At 33.0% G+C, this 25,217-nt stretch overlaps 1 protein-coding gene and 1 pseudogene across 1 annotated transcript in view; both read left to right on the top strand.

Moving 5' to 3' along the window:
• Window positions 1–25,217, top strand: part of STK31 (serine/threonine kinase 31) — a 66,585-nt gene that overhangs the window by 17,071 nt on the left and 24,297 nt on the right. Inside the window, exons 6-16 of the mRNA XM_039862554.1 lie at window positions 879–1,037; window positions 4,226–4,584; window positions 5,708–5,882; window positions 9,856–9,971; window positions 11,376–11,535; window positions 13,826–13,948; window positions 18,211–18,390; window positions 20,032–20,148; window positions 21,152–21,271; window positions 23,100–23,231; window positions 24,723–24,824. Of these exons, the coding sequence (XP_039718488.1) occupies window positions 879–1,037; window positions 4,226–4,584; window positions 5,708–5,882; window positions 9,856–9,971; window positions 11,376–11,535; window positions 13,826–13,948; window positions 18,211–18,390; window positions 20,032–20,148; window positions 21,152–21,271; window positions 23,100–23,231; window positions 24,723–24,824 (1,743 nt within the window). The remainder of the gene's footprint in view (window positions 1–878; window positions 1,038–4,225; window positions 4,585–5,707; window positions 5,883–9,855; window positions 9,972–11,375; window positions 11,536–13,825; window positions 13,949–18,210; window positions 18,391–20,031; window positions 20,149–21,151; window positions 21,272–23,099; window positions 23,232–24,722; window positions 24,825–25,217) is intronic.
• Window positions 22,290–22,408, top strand: LOC120602628 (uncharacterized; annotated as a pseudogene).

Raw genomic sequence — 25,217 nt, forward strand, 5'->3', positions numbered from 1 at the left:
GTTTAGCTATTTTATTTTTGAATTTGTGAGAGATTTTTAATGGGATTCGTGGAGATGAGATTTTGAATAGTTTGGTGGCAATTGCACATTACAGACTGTAAAAGCATCTCTGTAGGCTTTCCTTTACTGTCTTTTTCTACGGTGACTTTCCTGGATTTAAAATATTTTATAGATATTTTATAGATATTTTTCTTGGTGTAATAAGAGGATAAGATGAAACAATTTGAATAATGCTCCAATAACTTAAAAAAATCTCATGATTTATTACTGTCATAGGTAACAGTTTATCTTTGAAATACAACTTTCTAATGAACATTTTCCCCACAATTCACAGTTTGACAGCTGGAGATGATATTTTGCATTTGCTTTTGATTTGGCTTTATCTTTTTAACTTAAGGGGCAAAGTGTCTTTGACTTTATGATAAACTATTTTCCACTTTTTAAGTCGAGCTGGAGGTAAGGATGAACTTGATTCATTTCCAAGGTCTAATAGCTGAAATATGTTTAATATCATCAAAGGAAGTTTGATAACTTTGCCTTCCTTTGCAGACTTTGTTGTTTCCAACTTGTATTTAAGAATGTTGATGGATTTTAACATTTGTGATAGGAGAGGGCTGTAAGCTTCCTAGATTTATGTTTACTGAAATATCAATTGTTACAAAAAAAGCTGAAATGAGGAATGGCACTTTTGGAAGTAATACTGTTTGGTATTAGTTAAACTATCCTTATTTTGAGGCTTTTGCTGGAGCTCTTGTAAATTTGAGGTAAAATGCCATCTTGATTTATAGGTAATTAATAGAAAGCATCAAGTTGGTGGTTTCTTTGGAGATATTTAATCTAAGTTCCATGTTAGTATTTGTTTCATTTTTTTCCCCCAGTGTCTGGTAAGATACATTGACTATGGAAATACCGAAATCCTAAGTCGATCCGATATAGTTGAGATTCCTTCAGATCTTCAATTTTCTAGTGTTGCCAAAAAGTATAGACTTTGGGGACTACAGATTCCTTCTGGCCAAGAAGTTACACAGTTTGATCAGGCAAGTCACACATTTTAAATATTTTTTGTTAATGGGAGTAAAACTATGCACTTCAAACAAAATATGTATAGTTAAATTCCACTAATTTTCTTTAGTATAAATGCCTGTATAAATTAGCGAAAATATGAATTATAGAATAATTCAAAAGCAGTGATAATATTATATTTGTGCTTATCTTTTGTGAGGAAAACATCTTGACTGGATATAAGCGAGATATATATATATATAAAATAAATGTAAATGGTTTCTTTTGATGTGAAAGAGTAGAAGGATAGTCTTATATAATGGAGAGAATGATGAATATAATTATCCTATTTTCTTTTGAGAAAGTATTAAGTAAAAGTGATCTTTAACCTAGCCCTGGCCATAAATATCACAAATTTGAAATTAGTGGAGTTGTAGATTAATCAGGTTTTATCATTTTGGTAGAGGCTCATACTGTTTGATGTAATTGGCAGTGGTATTCTGCTAATCTTGTTTCTAGTTGGTATTCATTTCCATTAAGTTTTGGTTTAGTAACCTAATTCTGGAAGATATCTAATAATATCAGAGGTAGTCTTACAGGAATTCTACCTTTATATCTACTGTGCAATAATGACGTTCTTTTGATGGGTGTTACTACTTTTGAGGGGATATCGCGTTGCAAAGTAATGAGATTTGTATTGTTTTATTTAGCAGCTCAAGTGACTTATGTGAAAAATGATTTAATCAGTACTACAAGGAACAGTAAATTTTGGAAATCTTCTATTCCCTCCCCTTTTTTTAGAATCTTGTACGTTGTTCCATCTAATTTTGTCTGCACTATAGTTATTTATAAGAAACATTTTTGTAATTAGAACTCAGACTGTTGTAATTGTAGAGGAAAGCATATATATTGTTAAAATTACGCTCTAAATTTTTAGTTTAAAATTTAAAGATTTTTAACTTTTTTCTTTAATATAAATGTTTTGACCCAGGTAGAGGCTTGTTTTGAATTTCTTGTATGCTTAGAACCCTAGAATCTTAAATTTACAGACTTTAGAATTCATCTGCTCTTACCTACTTGTTTTACAAATAAAGAAAGGGGAATCTAGAACAAGTAAATGACATATTTAAAGTCATAAAGGTAATTAGGGCTGAGCTAGGGTTAGAACTCAAGTCTGTTGCTATTCTCATAGTAAGATTATATGAAATTTTTGTTGATTGAAACTCATGAATCAAGCCAAAAAAGTCATTTTTAAAAGTTAGTTTTGGAACTGACGGAGTAAACTTCGGTTACTGAGTATATTCTGAGTGCTTTATAAATTATTAATAGGTGGTACTATTTGTATTTGCATGCTTTCATTCAATAAAAAGACTATTGATTGAAGTTGAACTAATTATAAGCAGCAAAATGAATGTTTTCTGGAAAAAAAATTATTCTCCAATGTCTCTTAGAAAGCTCATGGTTAGTCATTAATTCTTAGCTCAAGGCTCAAATGTAATTTCCTATATAAAGTATTTGCTAATACTCACCATCCATTCCCCTTCAGCTGTTTTAGTCACTCAGTGTATAAGTCATATAGAGTTGAAATTTTTTCCTCCCCACAGATAGTAAGCTTGGTAGAGGCAAGACCGTCTTGGTAGAGACAAGTATTTATTTTTCTGTGCCTAATCTTCCTGCTCATGCCTGTTAGGTGTTAGATGTGCATCCAATTTATCTGGCATTTGAATGAATGAACGAATGAATAGTAGGGATTCAGGTGAAAAAAAAAAGAGAGATTTTAAAGGATATCCTGGGTATTGAACTACCTTCAGCACATTTTTAAACCAATCCTTTCACACCCATGCTATAGCACAGTTGAAATGGATACTCAGAATCATGGTTACAAATTGCTGAAGATAAAATGAAGGTTAAATTATATCTTAAGTTCTTTTCTTAGTTTGAAAATTTTACATAGAATCAGGGAATGAGAGCTAGATATTGGAATTTGGGTTTAAGTTCAAATGCCTTTTGCCTGTTTTTTAAATACATTTAGACAAGATTAGATAGACTAAAGTAGAAAGCAAGTAATGCTTTCTTGTTTCTGAATAAAGCTTACTAATTTGGAAAACATCTTACAAAAGTGACATCTTTTTTTAATGATTGAAAACTTTATGTTTTAAACCAATGGCCAGATTTATTTGAAAGGTAAATTTTATACCTTTTAAATACCTAAATATGTTTAAAAAATACACATATATGTCTTAAGCACACAAGATTTAATGGGGAATATAATACATTTCTCACTATAAAAAATATTTGATATTTTAAAAATGATATATATTTATGATAAAGTATAATATTAAAATACCCATGTATCATATGCTGTCATTCTTTTTGTTAGTTAGAACTTAGGAAAACTCAGATTGTATTCCAAGTTCTTGGTTCTGTCTTTATGGTTAGAGTGTATCAAAGTGATTTTTAGGAATTTCAATATTCTGGAGCTGTAAGCAAGTCCTTGTTAAAATTAAATCTTAAAATATCTTCCAATCTCAAATATGTTTTGGGTATATCTGTGCTTAGTGTACAGGATGGATAATCAACAAATAAGTTATCTACTACCTAATTACTCTTATAGCTTCTCATAGTACAAGCGTTACTTACTGCCTTATACAAAATTCTATTCAAGAGGGTTTTGAATTTAGGAATTTCTAATGTCTCATAATCTATAATTTCAATTTGTTGATTTTTAAAAAATTATTGATATTTTGTGCTTTGAGTTTCTGTTTTTTGCTCCCACTCTGTATGTAAAACCAGAGTATCTGATTCTGTTTAACAAATTTTTTTTTTCAATTTTAGCATCTTTTCTAGATACTGGAATTCATTTTTATGTGTTTTAGCTCCTCAAGATACCATTATATTTATTTGGGGCCAAAGTGGTCAACACAGTCTGCTAGGTTAAAAAAAATAGGGCATTTAATTGGTACGGATTTTAAAGATTATTATGGGTGCCAATACAGGTGTTAGCCCTACTTCTGGAAAGGAAGATTTCAGGAAGTGTGTGATTGAAATATAGTCATACACATGCAGAAGTGTATTTGCATACAGCCAAAAACTAGATAATACCATTTCCGTAGAGATTTGAGAACAAAGATATATGATTCTTGGAAAAACTGGGTAGAAATAAAATAAATGAAGAAAATATGTTGGTATAGCTGGTTTATGTTCTTTTTTTTTTTTCTCTTAGGGTAGAACCTTTTTGGGGAGCTTGATTTTTGAAAAGGAAATAAAAATGAGAATTAAAGCAACTTATCAAGATGGAACAGTTATTGCTCAGGCTGAGTATGGCACTGTGGATATAGGGGAAGAGGTGGCTAAGAAAGGCTTTGCAGAAAAATGCAAACTCACTTCCAGCACTAACATCTGTGAGGAAAAAAAATCAGATCCTGGTCCGCTTGTCCTCAGGAACCTCAAAGGCCCCATTCCCTTGTGGGGGCATAGATCAAACCAGTCAGCCTTCAGCAGGCCAAAGGGGCGCTTAAGTGGGAGGCTGACTCTGGACTTGAAGAATGAAAATGATGCTGGAAATCATGTGACATTTCCAAAGTAAGAATGTAGTGGGATTTTTAGTCTTGCCTAATTTTAAATTCATGGTGGAAGCCCTTGTTATAGTAGAAGTCAAGGCTTATGTTTTGGGAGTCCTTAGCTATGTCAGTGACTTTGAGGAATAATACTGATTTTTTTTCTATTTTTCTCACACATATATTATTCTCTTCTTTAGCATGTTTTCATTAAAAGCTATTTTGAAAGAAAAATCATTCCTGAATTGTTTAAAGTTTGTATACCAACTCTTCATGACAACTCTTGAATACATTTATCAACAATAAAAATCTACTCCTAAATCTGAATTATTCAGACAGTGCTAGAATTTCAAATAAGCTTTGAAATTTTTCCTTTGGCTTAAGAATATTTTGATGAGTGTCCCTTTTATTAAAAGGAAAGGCTGTTCTCTTTTTTTTGAAAAAACGATCGCTCACGTGTTTAATACTTGTAAAAAGTTAAGCCAAAGGAAAAACTTCAAAGCTTATTTGAAATTCTAGCACTGTCTGAATAATTCAGATTTAGGGGTAGATTTTTAAAAGGAAAGGCTATTCTCCTTTTAATAAAAGGGAGGCTCTTTGTTCTTCCCGTGAAAACTTGTATTGGAATTTGATTATTACAACAGAAGTTCACTTTTTAGATAATTTTGAATTACAAACTTGAAGCAGAAGGCCAGATTTGATATACTTCCATTCATATACTTCCATATCATGATCCAAGCCATGATGCCATGTGTTAGGCGATGTAGCTGTTTATTGGCATCTTATCAGTGCTCTAGGAACTAAACTGTCAAATGGAATGGGGGATGATGGAGAGGAGGGATTGGAAGATACCGAGATAGAATGCTTTTACTGTATTTGCTGAAGTTGATATTGCTATGAGGAAGTTGAAATATGTTTTCTTTGAGAGGTGGAGACATTGTTTCTGAAGGATGACTTCAGTTATAAAATCTAGTCTGCATTAAAATGTTTTTTAATGTTCAACTAGGTAAAGGTTTTAGATTAGTTTCCAGAATTAACTTTAAGATACATTGTGGTATAAAAAGCCTCAGATAATTTAGTTTAGATATTTGATCTCTGTCAGCCTTGCACAGTTTGGTTTTTAAAATGAATGAATTTGTTTTTAATAGGGAAAGTTTGTCTGTTGGTGACTTTAATTTACCGTCTAATGTCAGCCTGGCAAAAATTAAGCAGGACCAGAAACTGATTGAAGAAAATGAAAAACTTAAAACAGAGAAGGAGATTCTTCTTGAAAATTGTAAGGCATTGGAATCCAAAGTAGAACAGACAGCCCAGGAACTGCAGGTATAATATGTTCAATGGCTTAAGGTAAAGAATGACCAACTGAGAAATTGTATATTCATCTACTCTTACTTAATTTTCTGTCACTTTTCCTTTTCTTCCCTTCCACTCCCAACTGTCATTCTCTCCTTCTTACTTTGTTTATAGATAAAATTTTTTCTTATACTCCAAACAAATCATCTTTGGATTTCATTGGATGTTTAAAAGATTAATAATTTATATTTACATTACCTCTTTTGTTTTCAAAATTTTTACCTATGGAAAATTTCAAACATTCCAGAGGGAGAGAAAATTGAGTAATTAATCCTTATATACCCATCACCCAGTTTTCACAAGTATTAAACACATGAGCGATCTTTTTTTTTAAATCTGAATCTCCTAAGTTATTTAAAAAAAATCTCATTCATAATATTTTACTGGGATAATATTTTACTGGGGATCCTTTCATAAACTACATAAATATCTAACCACTGTACTGTATACTCGAAACTAATAATGAAATAAAATAAAATGCTTAAAAACTATTTTACTGCATATGTTTTAGAATGTATCTCATAGAAAAGAACTTCAAAAAAGATATAACTAATATACTTAAAAATTAATAATAATTCCTTATTATCATTTAATATCTAGTCAGTGTTCAGATTTCTCAAATTGTTCCATGAATGTCCTTTCATTGTTGGTTTCTTCCAATCAGGATTTTATTTAAGCCCAAACATTGCTTAATGGTTGATAAAAGTTGTTTAATTTGCATCCTTGTGTTGCTTAACATGCTCCTTTATCTTCATGTGTGCATTTCCTTTTATGGTGGGTAAGTTTCAAGGTTTGCTTAGATTCAGGGCAGTTTTCTTCACCCCTCACCCCAAGGATACCATTTGGTTTTCAAATGTGTAGTTTTTTTCTGACACCAAATGCATTATTCCTACACTAATTCTCCAATACCAACTAGATGTCGTACAATTCGTTTTTGACACTAAATACCAGGAGTTAACTCAGATGCCACAGGTTAAGGACTCAGTCCCACAAGACTTGCCCCACTTCAGACACCAGCCACAAATCCGTCCCCAGGCTTCCCACACTTCTGCCTGGCGGACTCTAAATTTGACTGTTCCTAAGACATCCCCTCACCAACACCCCATTTCCCTAGTTCAGCAATTAGCTGAAACAACTCACAGAACTTAGGAAAGTGATATACTTATAAGTACAGTTTTATTATTAGAGATATAACTCAACAGCCAAATAAAAGGAAGAGATGCACAAGGGAAGTTATGGTGGAGGTGGAGGTGGTCTCTTTCTTGCCATTCTCCCAGCACATGGATTTGTTCACCAATCTGGAAGTTCCTCCAAACCTCATCTTTCTGAGTGTTTTTTTTTTTAAATCAAGGTTTCATTACATAGCCCTGATTGATTAAATCATTGACCAGTGGTAATTGAACTCAGTCTCTAGCCCTTAAATTCATATGTGACATTCTCCAGGGAGGTCTGCCTCATAAATCAATAAATCTCGTGTCCTATCCACTATGACCAATTCTTTAGCCAGGGACATCATACTAAGAGTATTTCAAAGATATAGCCTCTTAGAAAATAGTCTGTTTTCTCTTGAGGTATAATTGGCAAGGAGATTAAACTTGTCACCTGCCTCTGTTCTTTTCTCTGGGGGTGTTCCCATGTCCCCTTCCTTGAAAAGAATAAATGGATTACAGGTCATCTGCTTTATTGACTGAAGATACAGAATGTTTCCTTCAACCCCACAAAGGTCCTTGGTGCCTCTTTCCAGCCTTTCCTCTTTTCCTCCCACCCAAGGCAACCACTGTTCTGATTTATGTCATTATAGTTTAGTTTTCCTGGCCTTATACTTTATATAAATGGAGTCCCTTGATACATATTCTATTGTGTCTGGCTTCACTCACTTAGCATAATGTCTCTAAGATTTATCTATGTTTGTTCATTTTGTTGCCGAGTAATATTCTATTGTGTCAGTAGACCGCAGTATACCCCTTCTCCTGTTGATGGACATTTAGGTTGTTTTTGGCCATTATGAATAAAGCCACTGTGGCTATTCTTGTACATGTCTTTTAGTGGACAAATGATTCACGTATCCTGCGTTATAGAGATTCCTTCCTCAGCCATGTTCAGTCTGTTGATAAGCGCATCAAAAATATTGTTCATTTCTGCTATAGTGTTTTCGATCTCTAGGATTTCTTTTTGTTTCTATCTGAGAATGTCCATCTCTTTGCTTACATTACATATGTTCTTGCAGGCTGTATACTTTATTCATTAGAGCCCTTAGCATAGTAATCATATCATGTTTTAAATTCCTGATCTGATAATTCCAAGATCCCTGCCATATCTGAGTCTGATTCTGATGCTTGCATTGTCTTTCAGCTGTGTTTTTTGTCTTTAATATGTCTTGTAATTTTTTCTTGAGAGCTGGGCACGGTGTACTGAGTAAAAAGAACTGCTGTAATAATTAGGCTTTCAGTAGTGTGATGGTAAGGTATGAGGGGAGGAGAAATGTTTATACCCTGTGTCTCTGGACTGTGAACTTCACACATGCTTCTCATTCCCCCGGAACCCCTGTAGGTAGGACAGGATGGCTAGAGTGGGCTGGAGTTGGGTATTTCCCCTCCCCTGGGTTGGTTAGGCTGTGATAAAACCCCAGCAGGTTAGGCTCTATTTAAGTAGTTTTCTCTGAGGGCAAATCTTGTGAAGAACAGAATGCTTTGGCATATTTCAGAATGGTTCCTTTTCTTCTCCTCTTGCTGGAAGCTTGAGGGGATTTTTCTCTGATACTTACTGTGAGAACCTGGTAGAGATCCAAGAGATAAAACTCACAAATATGTGGGGACATCCTGATCAGTGAGTTCCCTGGAGTTTTTAACTCTCAGAGTTGTTCACAATTTTAGTTGAGATTTCCCTACTCCAGACTGGCACCCTTTGAGGTTGTTGTTGTAGTAAATTGTGATTTGCTTTTATTCGCCTGTGCGTCTCTTCAGTTTTGGAAGTAGTGGTTTGCCCTCTGACCTCATCTCCCTTATGGATGTGGGAAGAGTTGATTTTTCAGTTTGTTTGGCTTTTTACTTGTTGTTAGGGTGGAGTGGCAACTTCCAGGTTTCTTACATGCTGGACTGGAAACCAGAAATCCTCAGTGTTTCAAAGAGCTAATTTTTGGCTCTGTTGATTTTTTTCTTTATTGTCTCTTCTACTTTATTAATTTCTTTTTTGATTTCCTTCTCTCTGCTTAATTTTGTTCTTCTGTCTGCTTTAGATGAAAATTCATATCATTGTTTTTAATCCTGTGTTCTTTTATAATATTTAAAGATATTTCCTGCCACTTCTTTATCCATTCATCCTATGATGGACAATCTTTCTTTAACTGAAGGATTGGAGAGAATATGAGGACTGGAGAGCATCTTGTTGTTTAGATATCAAATAAAAGTTCTATGTTTAACAGCAATATGTGGTTTGTAGTATGATTGGAATAAAATTATCAGGTCTTTACCCATATTACTGCTCTGTACATTATTTTGAACAATCATGGTAGACATATCTTTGCGATACCACTTAGAATCAGGGAATTTAATCTAGCGTGAGTCAAGGAAATGTTATTTTTGTTTCTTTTGTAATGCAGAATGATATAAGACTGTATCAGAAAACAAATTGTCATTGATAATCATTTCGTTTCTATGAGAATCTTTTTATCTTTTAAAAATCTAGGTATTAAGATATAAGTATGTGAAATTTTGTTTATTTGGCTTCTTATTAGGATGAAGTATGAGTCTGTAATCTGTATGAAGGCAGAAGAGTAGAATAGATTATCTTTTTCAGATCTTCACTAGTAGAGAAATCATTGTTATCCTGTGGCCTAATATTTTTTAACCTTAAAAACTTTAATTATTCTTAAAAATCATTTAAATAACAGTATAAATGGTTTTCTATTTGGGTCTCATTAGGATGTGCTTGTTCTTTGTTTCAGCAAGAGAAAGCAACTACCATGGATTTGACTAAACATTTAGAAAGCACTCTGAAGACTCGTGTAGGTACCAGAATGAAAAATTTGGCAGCTAAGGTAGAACTGTTGAAAGAAATTAGGTGGGTAAAAGCACATTTTTGAGAAGGATAATTCAAAATGATTGCTGATTAGTTGGTACTTTGTTTAAAATTATATGCCCACCATTTTTGCTTTGAAACTTAATCTTTGTGTTTTTATTACTTTAGAGAGAGAAATTAAAAATAGTTACCACTGGGACAGATTTTGTAGTGTTTTTGTCAGTGTTCTGATGTTACTATGAGTTGTTACATCGTCCTAAAGTCATCTATGAGCGTGAAATTAAAAAATCACAACTTTTAAGTGGCAGTTTGATGAGAAAGTACTAAATTGTTTTTCCTGATTTTATGGGCCTAAACTAGTTTCAGTAATCTAAATTACTTAGTTATAGTCTTAAGAAAGAAAAGAGTGGTCTTCATAGAGTCAGAAGAAAAGTGGTCCTTGTGGAGTCAGAAGAAAAGAAATTGGTTAGCAAGTCTTGTGCAGAGTTTCAGCATTTCTCAGATTCTGTATATGAATTTATTTGGGTATTTTATTTTAATAAAGAATTGCTTTATGATTGGTTAGGGATAATTTATCACCCTTTGCTGGAATGTGGAAAAAATAGTTCTCCAAACAACCTGGTTCCCTTTTTATGCTACACATAGAACTTAAACCAGTAATCTACTTGCTCATGTGCTCTGAAACACTAAGAAACTGTTGTCCTGAATGAATACTGCATGTTGGTTTTTTGTCTAGTGGAAATGTATATTCTGCAGTATAAATCCGTCAGATGGCATTTGGTTTATAAGTGTCTAAATAGTTTATTTTGATCCCTGTAGAGCCTTATCAACTTTTAATGCACTACCAAAAATTAAGTGGCTACACTGACAAAGCTGTGAGACAGGCTTTGGACCAAAACAATCCAATATATTTTAATCTATAATTGAGGAAATACTAGAATGGAGGCAGTCTAGTTAGAAGCTAGAAAAAAGAATTCAGATGTGCCCTGTTGGTTACACTAGTTGGCCTGCCTCTCTGATTGCCTTTGTTTTAAAATCTATTTTTTAAACTCCACAAATGGTAGTCTGCTAATTAAAGTATAAGGATTATATGCCTGTAGTTTTTATAAACTATCAGCTAAGTCTAAAAATTTTTTAAAAGCATTTACAAATGTAATTATGGACCAGAATCGAAGGTCCACTTGATATCATTTAAATTCTGCAGACTTTTGAAGTTGTCCTTTTATATAAAGATTCAAAAAAATATACATTTTTTTCATATATATTTTTTAATTAAAAATTTGTATTAACCGTTTCTCATGGTTTTATATAAAGTTTTAGAAAATACCTCTTCATAGCTAGTGTTATTATTACTAACTTTATGCCATTACTATTTTAGTGTAACTTTTTCTCATACCAAACTTGCAAATTTTTTGATATTTTCCTTTTCGCAATTTTTTTTAATAGACGTGTCAACATCAGCGTTCGTTTTGGAAATGACCTTTCGGATGCTATACAAGTGTTGGATGAAGAGCGCTTTACTATCCCAGCTTCTTTGAATGAATTAGAGATAATTTGGACAGAATACAATCTGGCTCAGGAGAAGATTAAAACTTGTCAAAATGTGGTGGGTCTAGAATTTTTCTCTATTATGGTTTTTATCTGTTGAATATAAGGAGATACTATTTTTTCAAGAAAGCAGGAATGCAGATATTGTAATGATACTTTGCATGAAATCTAACTTTTATAGTATCTTCATATTCATAATTTGATTCCTTTTATTGCCTTGTAGAAAAGGTATGATCGATAAATAGTGATTGTGGATAAAGGGTTAACAAAATCTTTTTCCCTGTTGCGTGAGAATCTGACCTTTGGTTAATTCCCTCTCTGTTCCTGTGGTAATTTGGTAAAAATGATATTTCAGTCATGTTACTAGGCAACATGGTTTAGGTAAATAAAACTGGATTGGTACATTGTATATGGACTGGGAAGAACTATAAACTGTAAATACTTGGTGGAACTCTTGCAACTGGACATATCCGCTGAGGGACCCTGGAAGCTATACCTATAAGAGATTTTGGCTTTTGTGGGGCATGAGACTTGTAAGCCAGGGTGGCTCCCACACCTGTGAATGTGGAACTTATCTTCTGGTCTGAGCAGTGTGTTTTATGCTACAGCCTTAATATTAAATGCAGTGTAAGCCACCCATTGTTGAGAGAGTTATTTGTGGGTAGGGGAATATGAAGAATGGAATATTTCATATGAATTCTTTATTAGTGTAGGTCCAAGTATATTTCTTCTTGCAGTTTTCTCTCTTATATTGAGCTGAGCAGAACTCCTTGTTTTTCATGCAAAGATATTTGGCACAGCAATCATAGCTTTCCATAGGACCTATGAGCTCTGTACTTGTCTTTGGAGTTGTCCCATTTTCTGCCTTTGAGGATTGTACTCTGAAAGTCTTATTCACTTTTCATACCTAGGTTGTCCAGTTGGCAACCTACCTGGCACTGAATGAGAAAACAAGGGTAACTAGGCTTTTGGAAATGTCAGGAATGTTTAATTGGGAGAAAGATTACATTTGGGTTATTTTACATCTTAGACCCTAACTGGTCACTTCTGATTGTGAAAGGAAAAAATGACAGAAGTAATAAATTTTGAATTTCTGTGAAACACAGGCAGTGTTATAGTGCTTTATAAACTTATATTAAATTTTAAAATGGGTATTTTTGCTCTTATAAATGAGGAAACTGAAGCCCACAGGATTTAAGGAACTTTCTCAAGATTACGTAGTTCTAAATGTTAATACGGAATTTGAACCCAGATATGGTTGACTACAAAGTGTATTCTCTTTCCATTTAAACCGTACTGCCAACATTAAAATATTTCATAATGATTTTATGTAATAAGATGGAAAAGAACTGCTTTTTTCTTTTTGTTTTGTTTTTGTGAGTTGAGTATGGGAAAAGTGATTCAGGACAGAGAAGGAGAGGGCTTAACGTAGCTCTAGGAGTTGATACTCTAGTAAACAAAAAACTGTTTTAAAGTTAAGTATTTTCCTGCTACAGCTGATGTTTCAGGACTGCTTTTAGGCTTCATTGCTCTGAAGTTCACTTGAAAAAACTGAAGAGTAGATTATTGGATAAATATACAATCATAATTGCCACTTGGAGTTGCCATTTTTTCCCTTATTGTAGTTAGGTCTTAATATTGTTATTTTTGTTTTATGTAGTTTGCTATGTATACTTTTGGTGAAAGAGATTTTTTCCTTTTGTCTTTACCGTTATAAAATGGACTGGTTGAGCTTTACCAAACAAGAATATTTTAAAATTCAAGCTTTTAACTATATGTGCCAGACAGTTGTAGGTAGTGGAGATACACATTTGTTTAAGACATGATTCTAGTTTTCTTGGGTATGGGATGGATTTATAAATAGTGTCAGTACAGTTTCATAAGTACTAAAAGAGAGGTAATGCAGAGGGTTCTTGGATATATCATATATCTATTTCCAAACGTAGCCTCTTGGACAAATTGGAGGTATTATCCTGTTAGAGATTAACTGAATCTTGAAGGATAAGTTGATGAAGGAATTAAGGTTGGGATGGGAGTTGGAAGGAGGCAGTGTGTAGTTAATAATAGGAACTTACGTAATTTTCATAAGAAAAACAAAAATTTCATTATTGCAGAAATAATGGGAAAAAATAAAGATTAGCAGAGCAGGATCATTAAACGTCTTATTTCTGATTAAGGGAAAGAAAGCTCTTTGTCAATTTGGTGATCTAAGGAGAGGGGTGTTTTAATTGCCACTATGTTTGGAGAATGTTAAATTTTTCTGTTTTTAAGAGATAATTTTTATATAGGTTAGTGTGTAAAAAAACACTTGATGTATTAATGATGATTCTTTTTTTTTTCTCCTTCAGAATGAAGGGAATATTTTGATTGCCAAAAGAAATGAAGTGCAACAGAAGCTGTGCATGGCAGTAGAAGTTTTTATTGTGGAAGTAGATGAGTTACCTCTTAATAAACGCTTGAAAACATTGCAGGTTGGCATTTAAAGATAGTAAATATACATTGTACATTAAATATACATGTTTATCATTTGGGAGGTGAAATTAGCATTTACCTTGACACTTCAGATGGTGGCTGCAAAAGTTTTTCTTCCTTGGTGAAACCTTATTTCTTTTTAATGGAATTAAAATTTTATATTAATATACTTAATATGTATATATATATGTATATATATTCTGCAAACAAGGTAAAATAGACACATCAGGCTTGCTAGAGCAGTATTCATTGGGAAAACTCATGGAGATAGGAGCAGCAGTAGGCGTGTGAGTTCCTGTTTTCCATTAGATTCTAGCAGAAAATCCGGTAAGCAACATGTCAGAGTTAGGGAGAGGGAACCTGATCCTTGAGTTACGGAGCTTTTAAGATCCATGATCAGGGGCTAGAGTACTACAGCTATATGATGATGTGGAACTTTGTCTTCAGCCCTATTCTGCCATCTCAGCAGTGGCTTTAATTTTGAGTGAATGAGCATGATGGTGTTACCATTTCACCTATTAATGGAATATTTCTCTTTATTCAGATCTTTTAAAAAATTTCCTTTAATGATTAAAATTTTTCTCTCAAGGTCCTCATGCATCTTGATTTAACTCCAAGATATTTATACTTGTGGTTGTTTTTGTCTTACTCTTATTCTCTACTTTCTAGTTTGTTTTTGATGGTGTGTAGGAATACTATTGATTTTTAAATATTGATGTCTCTCTGGCAGCTCTGCTGAACTCATTTAGTTCATGTTTGTCTATTGATATTTTTTGAGCTTTCTGTGTGGTCATATCATTTGAAAACAGTGGTTCTCTTGTACTTCTACCTTTTATATATCTGAATTTTTACTGCATTGGTAGGTAACTTTAGTAGCAAGTAGTAACTGTATTAACTGGTATCCTTGTTTTGGACTGCAGGGAATGAGCTTGCTAGAGAGTTGAAGAAAAGGATATTCGGGGACATCTGGGCACTGTCTCTTTTTGTCTGCCTGGATGAAGATGTCATGTTGATGATACTATGTATGGTTCAGGAACCAGTGGAGCCCTGGTTTGAAACATTTTCTTAAATGAAATTGCATAAATAGTATCAGTCTTCTAGAATGGTGAAATAAACCTTGCATATAAAAAAGGCAATGGTGTAGTTAGAATTTACCTGTCTACAGTGTAACTTCTATTTTACCCTGTAAAGGTTTACTTCTTATTAATTGTTAGTAAACATAGATTAAGGATCTGCAACAAGATCATTTTGAAAGCTCTTTTTAAAGTTTAACCTTAAAAGACTTTTTGTCATACCTGCTTTGTTTTCCTTTCTGCTTTTCCCCTTGGTCACGAGAATGTTCTTAAACTTTCTTTTGCTGAGAAATAGTTTGATTTTTATTTATATTCGTCAAGTAAGTAAGAAATACAACTTTTTTAAATTTCATGATTCTGATTTCTTCAGCATTTATTGAAACTTTTGTGGCCTAGAGTACATGGTTGATTTTTTTATGATCGTTTCTTATAAATTCAAAAAGAAAATAATATTCTAGGTTTTCTTGGTGTGCAGTTTCTGATATATAGCTATTGTTTTAAGCTTTAATCTCCTGTATCTTTGCTTGGTTTTTGGTCTGATCACTTTATCAGTTTTGAGGTATTTCTGTTATATATTCTAGTTAATATATTTTGTTATATATTTTAGTTTTTTAAATTATTTAGAATATTTCAGTGCTGTATTGTTGGATGTTAATGAATTTGTGATTGTTACATATTTTAACATGTGTTTTAACTACTATCCAATCTTATTTTTCTTTAAGGTGTTTTGGGATAAAATTTTATTTTGTTTATTTTAAAAATTCCTATTCCATCCATCTTTTTGGTTAATATTTGCTTTGTATATTTCCTCCCCACCTCTTTATTTTAAATGTCTCTCTTAGACAACACACTAATGGGACATTTTAAAAAGAATCCAACCTATAAATCTGTCTAAAGAAGTCACTTAACTTAATTGATTCATATATTTATAGTTACTGTTTTATTAGAACTTATTTTCTATGATTATATTGTGTTTCTGTTTATCATGGTTTCTTTTATTCTTTTTCTACCATTCAACTCTTTGTTTCTTAGAACATTTTTACTTGTCTTTTGTGTGTCTTCTGTATCTCCTTCCCACAAACCAACCAACCAAGCACAATTGTTGTCTAGGATCTTAGTCATAGATTGTTATGGATATTGTATACAGTAACTCAGATAACAAGGTTTAGAGTTTTCTCATTCTATTTCATAAGTTGTTGGATGTCTTGTGGTTTTCTCTGTGCTTTAGAGTATTTTGTCTAAGAGTGTTTTCAAAGAGCTTTTCATGTAGTTTACTTTGTGAGGTATTAAAAGTCTCAGGATATCTTATTTAAACAATTTAAACAACTATGTACATTTAAGCACTTCAAACAGTTGTTTAGTTGGCCATAAAATATTAGGTCCAAGGGCCGTTTTTCCTCTAGACCTTTGACAATAATCCATTGTCTTCTTGGTTCCATAGTCGTTAATATCAGTCTCATTTTTGTTCTTCTGTGATCTTCTTTTCCACTCTGGAAGTTTAACATTTTCTCTTGACTTTCCTTCTTAATTGCACTAAAATATGTTTATTTTAATCTGAGTTAATTAGTCTGAGGTTTTATATCTTTAACTCTAGGCAATATTTGATAATTATTTTTTAAGATACTGTCCCTCTTAACCCCCACTCACCCCATTTACTTTTCCTCTTATTCTGTGACTTCTTTAGATGGATATTTAAACTCTCTTCTACATATTTTAATTGTCCATCCATTTTTTTTTTCTATTTTTGATCCCTTTTTTTGTCTTTTTCAGGGGATCCTTGACTTAACTATCTAGCTTGCTTGCTAATTGCTTCTGTAGCTGATCTCTTCTGCCATTTAGGCCAATCCACTGTGTTCTTTATTTTTAAAGAGTATTTCTTTCATACCATATAATTTCAGTTGTTTATTATTTATAACTATTTGGTTTTTCTTTGTTTCCAATATTCTTTCATTTCGTTGAGAATATTTATTATACTTATTTTGAGTTATTACTGTTATCTGGGTCACTGATTTTGCTTCCTTTTTGTATGGTGCCTTATTTTGTTATATTTTTTTCAGAATGTTTATACTTGTTACACCTTGCATCCTTCCTTGTACCTCCCCTCAAGATTTCACATTCCCTTGGGGAACTATAAGCTCTCTTAGTTCTGTGCTATCGTGTAGGTATGGGGTAGTGTGGTAGAGGGGCCGAGGGAAGGATGAAAGCTTGGATAATAACCCAGGGACTTCACGTAGATTTAGGGAATAGGATGGGGTTATTTCTCAGAACTTCTAGGGTTGCAGTCTGGCTCTTCTTCCTGTTGGCCTCTCTTCTAGATGATGTTACTTCTCAGTGGTTCTCCCAGTTACTATGCCTCATCCACTGCTCTTTTCTATGGGCTGCCACCCTTGGGTATAAATGCTACCAGGTGTTCAGGGAAAAAGAAAAAAAAAGGATGCTTAAGGGTACTTGTTATCAATTTTTGCATCATTAGATTCCTATACTGTGCTTGTGTAAATTCATTGCATCTTGCTTGTGCTACTGCTTTCCTGTCCAATGTAAGGGGAGAGAAGGGCATATGAAGAAAAAGTTCTCTTTTCCCACAAGTGGTACAGGCCTTCTCCCACTTTTAGTGACTGTTCATTTAGTGCTTTGTCTTCACAAGGATATCTCAGAGTTTTGTGATAAAAATTTCTGGGATCTCTTAAGTTTTCTTCTTGTCTCTGTGACCTTTCTAGAGTTTGATTCCCGGAGTGAGACAGTAGGCTGTCTTGTTTCTTTCAGTCTTTTAAAAAATGCTTTTAAGTACACATATATGTTTAATGTCTTTACTTAATTGGGATTATTTGTATATTTAGTATGTAGTTAATTTTATTTAGCGTTAGGTCTTAGAAATTTCCATGTCATGATAAAACAGTGATTCTGATTTAAAGTCAGAGAAAAGAGGGTAATTTCTACTTAACTAAAAACCTAAGAACATAAAGCTTTCTTTTTGTAACCTAATCACATAATAAACTTTTACTATTAGAGTCCAAATAAATCAGCCTCTAGGTGGTTTTATGCTTTCATGTCTGTCTAATTATTCTAAGTGTTATTTATAAAATTCTCAAGGATAGGGATTCAGCATACTACTTTTCTGTCTCAGATTCTAATATGCTTGAATCCTAATGTGAAATTAATAAACTTCAATAAACAAATATACCTTGCAGGATTTGTCAGCCTCTTTAGAAGCAGTATATGGACAGGCCAATGAAGGGACAAACTCTGAAGAAATACTTAAGAAGTTTTATGACTGGAAGTGCGATAAAAGGGAGGAGTTCACCAATGTTAGAAGTGAAACAGAGGTTTCTCTACAGCGTCTCGTGGCATGGTTCCAGAGCACCTTAAAGGTAATAAGAGCTCTTGGCTGGTGGTGTCCTAGCATAAACCAGGGAATTAAAAATTTTTTTTCTAGATATAATTTCCTTTTTTTTGAAGGTGGGCATGAGGGAGGGGAGAAAAAGGGGGAGAGAGAGAGAGAATGAGAATGAATATGAATGAGAATGTGTGTGCTGGGATGGAAAAGTGAGGAATTTAGATATTTATAGTCTCTGTTTAGGACATATGAAAACAACTTTAATCTTTAGATGTAAGATAATATTACTGGAGTTTATTTCAAGTATTGTGTATTTTACAGCTATAGTGTAGGGAATAAGGACATGTATATATACATGTGCTTTAGAGGATAGAGAGCATTCCTCTTTTTTTGGTTTCTTTTTTAAGCAAGATGTGTTTTAACAATAGTTGGCTAACTAGTCATGCTTAAAATAATTGGTAGTATTTAATAAATCTTTTTAAGTTTTAGATACCTTAAATATCTTAAAAATACCTAAAATAGATGGAGAATATTCGTCTATTGATATTAGGTATGAGAAAAGATGTTTTGCATATCATTCCTTTTGGTTCATTTTCATTATTATAAAAACAGCATGAAATTTTCCGAAAGGCTTGGGGGTATGTCATTTTGTATAAAGTGCTCAGAACTCTAATTAAATTTTAGCCTAATTCTGTTATGTCTGCTTTAACAACTTCCTTAGCAAGGGCAAGGACACCCGTGGTGTCCTTTATCTTATCTGCGTGATTGATTTCCAAATATGCATTTCTAGCTTAGTTTTGGAAAAAAACTTTATAATGTCTAGCTACTTCTGGGACTCTTCATTTTTGTTACTTTCTTATAGATACATTAACATAACTAAGTTACTGCTTTATCTTCTTTTGTTATTGATCATCGTTGTCTTGCTGTTTAGGTTAATTTTTTTTTTCATTTCCACAGCTGTTTCCCAAATCCAGTTCTCCATAATCACAAATCCGAATACCTGAAATCAAAGAGACTGCTTGTAACCTTAATATTCTATATTATAATTTGAGCCCTGTTTTGTTCTGTTTAACACCTTATTATAAAGTATATTTCCAGATAGAAAATACCTTCGTTTTCCTAATGAAACGAATCCATCTGAGTTTAGTCTTTAATCTGAAGTACTCTTTAAAAAGTACTCTTTAACTTTTAATCTCTATTCTTAAATACTAGGTCATTAGCAAATACCAGGTATAATCATATTCCTTCCTTGTTTGAGAGCTTACATTGCCTGCCTACTACCTTTCAGATTTAAACATGCCACCTGAGCATTCAAGGTTCTTTACTAATTTTTAGTCAGACTGCCTCTTTCACTATGCCCCAAAAATGTCTTAGTCTTGATTCTGTTCCCCGCCCCGCCACCTCCCCCGGTACTTCTGTATTGTCCTCTCACCTCTGTTAACCGCTAACTACATTAAAAAAATCCGTGTTTTTTTTTAGGTGTGCGTGATGTGTGTATACCTTTTTTTTTTCCTGGTACATAGTTTTATGAGGGTAGTACTTTATCTTTCTTGTGTATTCTTATTTCCCTTACATTGTCCAATACTTAGGCTAATGCTCTGCTCCAGGTATAAGGACACAATACTAATTGAAACAATTAAATGAGATACTTCATGCTTTTATTTTTGCAAATGAGGCTTTTGACTTATCTGTGGAAGAATCACTGACTTTTGAAGATACAATTGGTAATATTGATGAAATCCTAGAGAAGTCTGAGTCAAGTGTCTGCAAAGAGCTGGAGATATCTCTGGTTGTGAGTATTGATATACTTTATTATTGCTTCCTTTGAAGCAGTATGGTTTCTGTTGCTAGTTAGAAAGTATCAAAGACTGGTTTTAGCTTTTGTCTCATAGGCCTATTTGAAATAGTAACACTGTCAAGTTCTAATCCAACAAAACAAATCTCAGACTTCCACAGGGTGGTATTTTCATTTTATTGGGATATTTTACATTAAAAATAATTTTAATTTTAGGAAAACTCAATCTGAGTGTATCAGTTTTCTTCATCATTCGATTCTTGAGTCTATCATACCCAGTGACTGTAAGAAAAGACTCTTTAGAGTTTGAAAACTTGGAATAAAATCTAGGAGAGCTTTGGAAGTAGATACACAAGGTTGATTAGTAGCTCCCTTTCTCTATTATGTATATTCTCTATTGCTATGTCGAGTTAAAAAATTAGTGTGGCTCCTTAAAGGAGTATTTTGTAATGTTAATATTGCTCACTGGGACACTCTCTGTTTTTCAGGCTGCTTACCAAAGTCTCAGTGGTAATATTCTTCATTTTACTTGTTTCTTTTGCCTTTTGTTTTTATTTTTATTCAGATTGGCATTAAAAATATATATGCATTATTGTATTTCCCTATTGTCACATAGTTCTTATTTAGATGGTTTTGTCAGACTTTATTTTAGAAGTGGTGATTAATAGATGATTTCCAAAAGTAATTTAAGTGTTGAAGTTCTATATATTGTTTAGTTCTTACATTTAGCATATAGTATCCATGATTTCTTTTGATATTTCTCTACTCTAGACAGCTCTAGGAACAATAGTATAATGGGAGTAAAATTTCCCATATGAACATCTTTGACATCCATCTATCTTTTTTCTGTCTAGAAAAGTATTTGTGTTCAAGAAATATTTTGAAATGGACATAGAAATTTGTTAAAGGCATTATTTTGAAGTTTATCCATTGTTATTGAAGGTTTTAACTATTTTGGATACTCCTTTGTGTATAATTCTATGTGTTTGGTTTCATTTAGGAGCAAGGTGATGCAGACAAGGAGATCATTTTAAATACATATAGTCAAGTACTACAAAAGATCCATTCAGAGGAAAGGCTTATTGCCACAGTACAATCTAAGTACAAGAACAGTATTGAGGTTGGATTATGCTTTATTTTATTTGTCTTATATATTGATGTTTTGTATTTTTTTAATACTTAAAATTTTCTCAAGTAATTTAATACCCATTGTGTAGGTAAATTATTTGTTATTGCCAGCAAAACACTGTGGCCATTTTTAGTTGGTATATAATTAAATTTATTCTGCTGCTGCCTCACTTCTCTCAGCCTTCATAGAATTGGAGAGAGTTAGGGCCTTGCTTTGGATTAGATTTTGGCTTAAGGGCATGTCATGGCTGATTTGATCTTCTATTCAAACCACTAAAACTTTCTCCATATTAGCAATAAGGTTGTTTTGATTTGTCATCATTCCTGTATTCAGTGGAGTAGCACTGTTAATTTCCTTTATTCTTTTGCTAACTTGGCTAACTGGCGCAAGAGTCCTAGCTTCCGGCCTATCTTGACTTTTGTTATGCCTTCTTCACTAAGCTTAATCATTTCTAGCTTTTAAGTAACAGATGTGTGACTTCTTTTCACTTGAACACTTAGAGTCTATTGTAGGGTTACTAATTGGTCTAATTTCAATATTTTTGTGTCTCAGGAATAGGGAGGCCTAAGGAGAAGGGGAGGGATGGGGGGAATGATTCATGGGTGGAGCAGTCAGAATGCACATTTATTGGTTAAGTTTACTGTCTTATATGGTTGTGGTTTGCGGCTCACCCAAAACAAGTACAATGATAATATCAAAGATCACTCATCACAGATTACTGTCACAGATATAATAATGATAAAAGTTTAAAATATTGTGAGAATTACCAAACTGTGACACAGACATGGAGTGAGCAAATGCTGTGGAAAAATGGTACCTATAGACTTGCTCGACCCCAGGGTTGCCACAAACCAGTTAAAAAAGAATGTGCAATATTTGTGAAGAGCAATAAAGTGAAACAATAAAATGAGGTATGCCTGTATTTCTTTTTTGGATGGCGACTTGCATATATGTATGTATATATATTATGTGCATTACATTGTTTTGTAAGCTATTTCGAAAATATTTTCTTTACGGCCATGCCACCCTGAGCAAGCCCGATCTTGTCTGATTTTGGAAGCTAAGTAGGGTTGGGCCTGGTTAGTACTTGAATGGGAGACCTCCTAGGAAGACCAGATGCTGTAGGTGTAAAAAATAAAATAAAAAATAAGGAATTTAAGCTGACAAGGTCTTTGCAATCTGTGAGGTCAACCAAGGGTTGCCTTGCCTAAAAAAAAAAAGGAAAAAAGAAAATATTTTCTACATTTAATGGTATGTTTCATTTTCCCATATGATTAGTCATTTTGAGCAACTAAAAAATCATTTCTTGTATAGATGTGCAACATTATTTAACTTTTCCTCTGCTAGACATTAAGATTACTTCCACTTTTTTTTTATCATCAGTAACATTGTACATAATTTTTGTACGTAATTTTGTGTGTTTCCTCAGCTAGATTCCTAAAAATTATTAATTACTAAGTCAAAAGGAATGAACATTCTTAAAACTTGATACATATTATCAAACTACTTTTGGGAAAGGTAATTTCAGTGTGCATCCTCACTAGAAATTCTAATTTGCATCCTTTCTAGCAAAGTGTGCCTTACTGTATTAGCCTGAAGTAGTTCTTTTACCTTTGCTACTTTGATTGCTGGAACTGATGTTCTTCTAAATAGAAATATGAATACTGAAAAATCAGTTGGTAGAACTGTCTTGTTGAAAACTGTAGGCTTTCTTATTTCAGTCCAAACTCAGTAAATACTAGGCGAATCTTAATAGAGATATAATAAATGCTCAGTAAGTGATTATGTTGTCTGTTTTGAAAATATCTCTTTCTCTTAGTTTAAGAAGCAGATTATGGAATGTTTAAATAAGAGCCCCAATCTGGATCACTTGCTCTCCATTAAAAAGACACTGAAAAGCTTAAAAGCTCGACTGAGATGGAAATTGGTTGAAAAGAATAATTTGGAAGAAGTAAGAAAAGAGTTGGTTCTTACTGAACTCTATGTGTACCTCATTTTACTTGCGCTCTGCTTTGTAAAAGTAATGCTAATAAATAAACTTTATAAAAGTAATGCTGATAGATACACTCTTTAAAATAGATCCATTATTCACATTTTATTTTACATATTTTATCTTTTTTCCTTTGTATGTGAATAAAATTTTACATTAATAAACATTTTTCTGTGTCTGTCTTTCCTTCCTTCCTTCCTTCCTTCCTTCCTTTCCTTCTCCTTCCTTTCCCTCCTTCCCGTCTCCTCCCTCCCTCCTTCCTTCCTTCCTTCCTTCCTTCCTTTTTTATGGTGACATTGGTTAACAAAATCCAATAAGTTTCAGCTATTCACTTTAACAGTAAGGCATATATATGTTTACACTATGTGTTCATCTCCCATAGTTAGATTTCTTTCTGTTACTACATATTTGACCCTCTTTACCCCATCTACCTCCCCTATCCTCTCTACCTCTAAATGTTCTTTAAAAACAGTTTACATTGCTGCCTTGGTTTTCAGTAACAAATATTTTTCAACAATTTAAAGGTTTTTTTTTACTGTTACAATGTTTATTATAATACAAGTCTACTACATGCAAGGTGATAGGGTGCTTTCTCAAGTGTAGAATATTGTCCTAAAGTATTTTTAAGATTATGATGTCCAGTTTACACTCTCTTTAATGCTGGACATACTGTTTCTTGTAAATATTTAAGTTGCTTTCATGTGATAATAGAACTAGAAAAATTAGGACATTCTAACTGCCTTCCTTAAGTTAAACTTTATGAAACTTTGATAATTCTTTGTGTTCCCTTGAGAATTCGATTTTTTTAGGTAAATTCGATTTTTTTAGGTAAAACTAATTTAAGTTTCTCTTTAGAGCACTTAATTGGACACGGAGTAAAACTATTAAAATGGTTTAAGATTTTTCCAGTTTTATTGTATTCTGGGATGTGGGGAATGGTATATTTTTTAACTTGATTTTTTAACTTTTGGAGAAATATATTTAACTTTGAAAACATGTATCTTTTAAGATGGCTTATTATCATTGGAATTTTATGGAGTCTTTATGAGGCTCACACTGTCTTTCCTCTAGTAGACGTGCCACACATTTATTCATTTTTTTTTTTTAAAACCAAATCTCACTTTCAAAACTGTTCCAGGGAATTTAGTTGTATTGTGGTTCCTATTCTTGACATTTACTTTGTGGGCTGCAGACCAGTACCAGTTTGTGGCCTGTTAGGAACTGGGCTGCACAGCAGGAGGTGAGTGGTGGGCCAGCGAGTGAATGAATCTTCATCTGTATTTGCAGCCGCTGCCCAGCGCCTCAGCTCCATATCAGATCATTAGGGATTATATTCTCATAGGAACTGTGGTCTCTGGTGCCAAAAAATTTGGGGACTGCTGTACTAGACTTCAAGATTTCAGTCTACTTTAACAAGCCTGTAAGGTCATTTTTTTTTCTTTCTGATTAAAGTCTGATGACCATGATGGATCTGAAATTGAGAAAATAAAACAAGAAATAACTCAATTGCGCAATAGTGTCTTTCAGGAAATTTATCGTGAACGGGAGGAATATGTAAGTATTTGATTCTTTGGAGTTTGGAATTAGTTTTTACTAGAAATCGAATTAGTATAATTATTTTATGAAGTGGCTCTAATCACAAGGATAGTGATTGGCATAATTATGTCGGTATAGTAATATATGAATTTAGAAATTAATTTCTGATGCCAAAATAATTCAAAACCATTGTATCCACTGTGGAAATTATCAAAAATTATGAAGAAAAAACATCACCTCTAACTTTCCCACTCAGTGGTAACAGTAGTAATCACTGTTAATTTTTTTTTCTTCTTTTAAAATTTGTTTTTTATTAAAGTATAGTTGACAATATTATATTTGTGTCAGGCGTACAACAGAATCACTGTTAATTTTTGACTTTTAGTCTTTTTTCTGCTTTTTTTTAACAAG

The sequence above is a fragment of the Pteropus medius genome, unplaced genomic scaffold (genome assembly GCF_902729225.1).
Source record: "Pteropus medius unplaced genomic scaffold, Ma_sr-lr_union100, whole genome shotgun sequence".
NCBI lineage: Eukaryota > Metazoa > Chordata > Mammalia > Chiroptera > Pteropodidae > Pteropus > Pteropus medius.